The sequence below is a fragment of the Ananas comosus genome, linkage group 1, assembly GCF_001540865.1.
Source record: "Ananas comosus cultivar F153 linkage group 1, ASM154086v1, whole genome shotgun sequence".
Classification (NCBI taxonomy): Eukaryota; Viridiplantae; Streptophyta; class Magnoliopsida; order Poales; family Bromeliaceae; genus Ananas; species Ananas comosus.
The window spans coordinates 4,840,107-4,846,106 of NC_033621.1; the positions used below are offsets into that span (position 1 = coordinate 4,840,107).

Consider the following 6,000-nt stretch of genomic DNA (forward strand, 5'->3'; position numbering starts at 1 on the left):
AACACTAGGTTTTGGTGCCACACTTGTTCAACCTATGTTTATTAACACTAGGTTCAATATTACTCTTACTCAACCTATGTCCTTGACACTAGGTTCAATGCCACTCGATCTATATATATATATATATATGTCCACATGCACATGTCATTTAGCATAGTTCTATATATGTCAACTTACCCTCACTTAACACTCTCGTCATGTCATCATTTATTTTCTTAGCATTAACCACATGCTTATCATGTATTCACTTGGCATTCTTATAACATGCAACATGCATTCAACTAGCATTAATCAATGCATTTATTTAGCATTTCTATACCATGTTATTCATGCATTCTCTTTTGTATTTCTACTTTATGTCAGTAGTATGTATTCTCTTTAGCATTTACTACATACATCCACTTAGCATCTACATGCATCAATATGAAACCACATTACTCTTAGACATAACGACGACCTAATCGCTTCGGTAAACACAACCCACCTCAATTCGCACTCCGATTGCTCGTAGCCACTTGCTTATTCATGCATTCTCTTTTGTATTTCTACTTTATGTCATTAGGATGTATTCTCTTTAGCATTTACTACATGCATCCACTTAGCACTTACATGCATCAATATGAAACCACATTACTCTTAGACATAACGGCGACCTCGCTTCGGTAAACACAACCCACCTCAATTCGCACTCCGATTGCTCGTAGTCACTTGCAATCGGCCTCCCGCGGCACTCGTGACCCAGTTCGGCCCGAACTCTCGCGCGACCACCCGAATGGCCTCTAATCCACGATCCGGAAATTAAAGGTCCGCGGTTAGTTGTCACGAGCTCACTATTCCGTTTTCATGATTTTTGGACGTCGCCTCGGCCCTCCAGGCGGAAACGAAGTCTAAACGTCTGTTTCTTTAATATCTTCGCACCGGCTCGACGAATCGCCGAACCGACTTCGCCAACGCGTTCGTATACCTAGCAATTAGATTTATATAAATTCAATTTAGATCAAACCCATCTACTAGCAAAAATGCCATTTTGAGCCCTAAGTTACAAGTATGCAAGAAATCACCATTTAGTTTCATGATTAAATGTCACGCCCCGGGACCCAGCGGAAACCCGTCCGGCGCGTGCCCAGACCCGCCATACGTCTAAAACATATAAGGCGTCTAAAAACAACAATAAATAAAGCGGTAATAAAAGACAACTAGGAGTATCAGAGCATGATATAATACTAAGTTCTACAATAAAGAAAGGAGCATAAAACTGGAATACACTAATAAAAGCATAAAGTAATACAAAGGAAATCCCAAATACAAGTGCCAAAGGTAGATACATAGGTGGTCTCTATATATGGATACAAAATCTCTCACTCTCTCTCAACTACAAAAAGAAAGAGCAAACCACCTAGGCAAGAACCGCTCCTAGCTAGCTAGCTATGCGATCCCCTTGCTGCGATCCCGTGCCTCTGCCAGTGCAGAAGGCTCTGAAAGAAAACCAGAAAACGGGGGCGTGAGAACTATTAAAAATAGTTCCCAGTGGGCAATTACTGACTTCAGTGAACTGCGCCACAAGGCCCAAGAGCTACGAAAAGAGGTCAGTGACTAACAATATAGTAAAGCGAAAGGTAAGTAAAATGTAACTTACTATAACATAGAGTCTCTACTTAGCATGATTTGCATAGGTAATAAAGCAACGATATCATGAATGTACATAGGTGTGTATGACATGCATAAGCATAGAGATGCAACCAATCCGATGTCCTCAATGCAAAAATTAGTAAAGATGTCATTGTTTACTATTCTAGTCCAATTCTACTTTAATAGTTTTAAAGTTCACATAGTATGTTCTGTCACTAAGTCCCAATCATATAAGACCCACCCGAAGGCTGTCTAGCCTGCGCCGTGCCTAATGGCCCCGTGGTAGTCAACATCCCCACTATAGGGATAAGCCTCCCCCACGGCAATCCATTTCGGCGCCCAATCCCGCACACTACACCAAAAGGGACTTTTTGTGGCAATTATTTAGCGGTGATTATCAAACGGCCGCTATTACTGTTATTTTATTACATCTTTAGCGGCAATTATGTTCAAATATACCTACAAATGTTTATATATTAAATATAATCCTAATCCAACCCCAACCTAACCCAACCTCAACCTAACCCAACCCAACCTCGTGCCCTCTCTCAACCCACGCCCACTCCCCCTCCCCCTCCCCGCTCCTCTCTCCTCTCTCGATCCCCCTACCCCTCGATCGGATCCTCCCCCCCTTCTCTCTCTCTCTCTTACTCTCACCCTCTCCCCCTCTCGATCCAAGCCGAAACCCTAGCTTCTCTCCTCGGTCCCTTGCCCTAATGGCTTCTCCTGGTTAACACCTCCATCAGCGGTGCTCCAGATCCTGCGGGGGACGCCTCGTGACCTACGGCGGCGGCGGCGCCGCCGTTCCCATCGCCTCCGCCGAGCCGTCTGATCCGATGGTCTGCACCTACCATTGCCGTCAGATGGTGATCCCCCGCTACCTCCGTCGTAATAGCAACCCTAGTTGATTCGACGTGATTTGCTTTCGATTCAAGATTTGAAGTGCTTTCGATTCAAGATTTGAAGTGATATGATGAGATATTGCCATATTTAGCTTCTTTTTGTAGTTGCTTTATCGTGATTATGTCTGATTTCTTGGTGTGATTGTGAGATTAATGGTAAATTCTTGAGTTGCTTGTATTGAAGTGCTGGTGTGGTTACTAATTCCTTGTGGCAATTTTATCTGTTTGGATTTTGGAAAACTTATATCCTGAACAGTGAATGCTTGATTCATAATTCTTGAATGAGTAATGCATATTTTCTCTTTAGGGTAGTAGCAGAATTAAGAATGAGTATTCACAATTTACTATGGTGGTCGCTTCTTTAGTTCTCTTTTTTAACTTTAGTAGGAGCCCCTACGCTTAATTAGCTCCTTTATTAAATAGCTAAGTTGTTAATTTCATTAGGAACCTTAATTAGGCTAGGCTCATAGGGGAAATTAACTTGGTTCATTTTATTGCAACTTTTTAATTTCCTTCATAACTGATTTTATCATAACTGATTTTATCATATCAATTTCCTTCATAGCTAAGTTGTGCTCTAGTAGTAGTTCTCCCGGTTTGCTGCCCCTTCTTTTTTCAGAGGCATTAACAGGGAGTTTAGTTCATGTATTCTGAGTTTTAGTGGTACTGTTGTTATGTACATGTTTTGTGAATACTGGAAAATTTGTAAAATATATTATTGTTATATGTATTTGGTGTTAACTTATACATACGATCTTACAAGTGTTAGGGGTTAACACGCATTTGTTTTTTTTTTTTAGAGATAGGTAGCACGATACCCGCTTCGTTTATTTTATTAAGAAATAAACTTAACTGAAAATATGAATCAACTAGTTTTTTTTTTAAACACCGTTCTCTAAGAGCGTTGTTTAATTTTCTCCCATTTAATTATGCCCACATCTTGGGTCTATTAAAAAGTTTCGAGCTCAAACACGAGGGGAAGTGTTGAGTATAAAATATATAAACACCGTTCTCTAAGACCTTTAAGTTTTTGGAGATACATGGCTTTACCCAATCTTTCATAACCATCTAAATTGCAATTACTCCAGTTTCTTTAACACAGATTTTGGCTCGAGTTTTGTTGACAGGGGCCCATCTTTGGTCAGCTCATTGATGGATTCATCCTTACACTGTTGCTTATAGTCCCTAATGATGTGAGACACTGATTTTTCTCTTATTTATACTATAAAGTCATTGATTGGTCGGGGATAATATACGAACTAGAAAAGGGCATGTAGTTGATGATCTCAACGTGAATTATTCACATCAAGTATTTCCAATTGTTGCAGTGCGTAAGACAAGCTGATAGGGGCATCTTAGAACATGTTTCTAAGTCTCGAGGTTTGACTTCTGGGCTTCAGTTTCTTTGCTCTAGCGCATCTTCCTTGTCTGCCTTATTTTTGGGTCTTAGATATGCTTTGAGACTGGTAAGCTTTTGTAGCATTCCATTTCTCTATATTAAATTTCAATTGTAAACTGGTGGCTGAAGTTAATTATTGAAAGTCTAGATTTTTCTAGATAACCTTGATTGATTTTTCTATAACCTTAACCTGTTAGATAATCACTTTACTGCTCTTTTGCGTTTGAATATGTTACTTTAGTTAATCAGCGTGCTGTCATAAATCTAGGACATCCTGTTTGAACCTTTTTCAGTCATTCTGTTTTTCACCTGATGAAAATGTATATGGTGATTATTCAAGTGCAAGCAGACCAATTATTGGCAAAATTTCAGAGTCTACATCATCTATTCTTTGTTGTGCGCAAACTGTTGAAGGATGTTGTAACTTCTCAGCAATCACCCGTTGACATTAAGGAGGCTTCACAACCTGTAAAATCTCTTTCTGAGGGGGGCTTTTTGCGGCAACCTAATTCTAATTATGTGCCAGTTAGGCAGCCTGAGAGTTCGGCAAATATCGTGGACTTCAATTCTTGGGAGAAGTTTAGTTACTTGCTATCGGCAATTACATTGCCTTTCCTCTTGAAATGCCTAAAGGATGGGATGGATCTCGCAAATAGCAAACATTGCCAGGTATATTTATCAAAATTGTTTCACGTTAATGTTTCTATTCTTGTTTTCATTGTTTCGTTGTCCCTGGCTATAATATATTTTGTCTATAATAACTTTTATATTTACTTCTGCTTCAGATGTTTTATGTTGTCATTACTCATTATCATGCATATTCTTTTGCTAAACTTGTATTGAGTGTAGCGACACCTCCAACTGGAGGCTGTCTTAACTTACGCCTGTTCTTTTCTTTTGGAATCAAGCCCTTTAACATTTACCTTATTCTAATTGAGCTCTTCCTCTTGTCTGAGTTTCAACTAGTAATTAATGGTATTTTGGGCATGTTGTTACATGAACACTTCTAAATCCTAAACCAGCTGTCAAATCTATTGTTAATTCAATAAGTAGGTGGAAAGTATATAAATTAAATATTGAAATGTAGGTCAATGCTGATAAAAAGGACTTTAAAGGTCAAAGGACCTAGTTCTAAACAATATACAGTTGCATCTTTCGCTGTTTGTTTAGTTTTGAGTCCTCAAAATTATTCTTGTAGTGGATCCAGATTGATCTGTCCCTTCAATGTAAAGATTGATTCTCGAAGAGGAGGAACCAATAAAGATTTCCTATTCAATTTATTCCTGGGGTTGAATACGCCGCTTAAGAATATTTTTATGACCATAGATCTCTTTGACAATCTAACTTGTATTGTTGCAGATGACAAGCGTCCACTTGCTGGAATTACTACCTGTGGTTTATGAGAGGCTTGCAGTATATGCATCCAAGCAATCAGGGAATGCGGACACCATGTTGGTTGATATCCTTGACTTAAAATGGCTTTCAGATTTGGTGGATTGGGGCAGATCTTCTCTTATCGTCATTACCAGACACTGGAAACAGTGCATGTTTGCTTTGCTAGAAACTCTAAAAGGTTCTCCGATCGGCACGGTTCCACATAGTATCGACTCCATTAAAGCAATTATATCAAATGGTTGTGGTTTTCTTCTTTCTTGAACTCTTTTATTTTTCTCAAAAACATCCTTTTTACGTAATTGCTTAACATGTGCCTTTTTTTTTTCTGATTTCAGATGTAGTTATGATTGATGACTTGAAAGAGAGAGTTTCCAACATTAGAATTTGTGTGTCTAAAGAAGCTAAGTCTTTAAATTATTATTCACTTGGTCTTACAAAATACAACTATTATTCACACACACACACATATATATATATATACACACATATATATAGTTTCTGAAATATTATTCACTTGGTCTTATTGCAGGATCCGCCGAAAGTGTGAATTTGAATCCTTGCTGCTGGGATTTGAATTTTTTCTCATTGTAAGCTCTTTCTTTCACTCAGAAGTGTTGTATATTTTTTTAAATCTAGTTTTTGTTAGGATAGTACACAGTAGATATTTTGAACATA

At 38.5% G+C, this 6,000-nt stretch overlaps 1 protein-coding gene across 1 annotated transcript; it reads left to right on the top strand.

Moving 5' to 3' along the window:
• On the top strand, positions 4,255-5,586 carry LOC109718023. Its single transcript, XM_020244008.1, has 2 exons — positions 4,255-4,599; positions 5,290-5,586. Exons 1-2 carry the CDS (start codon positions 4,255-4,257, stop codon positions 5,584-5,586), a joined length of 642 nt encoding a protein of 213 aa, XP_020099597.1.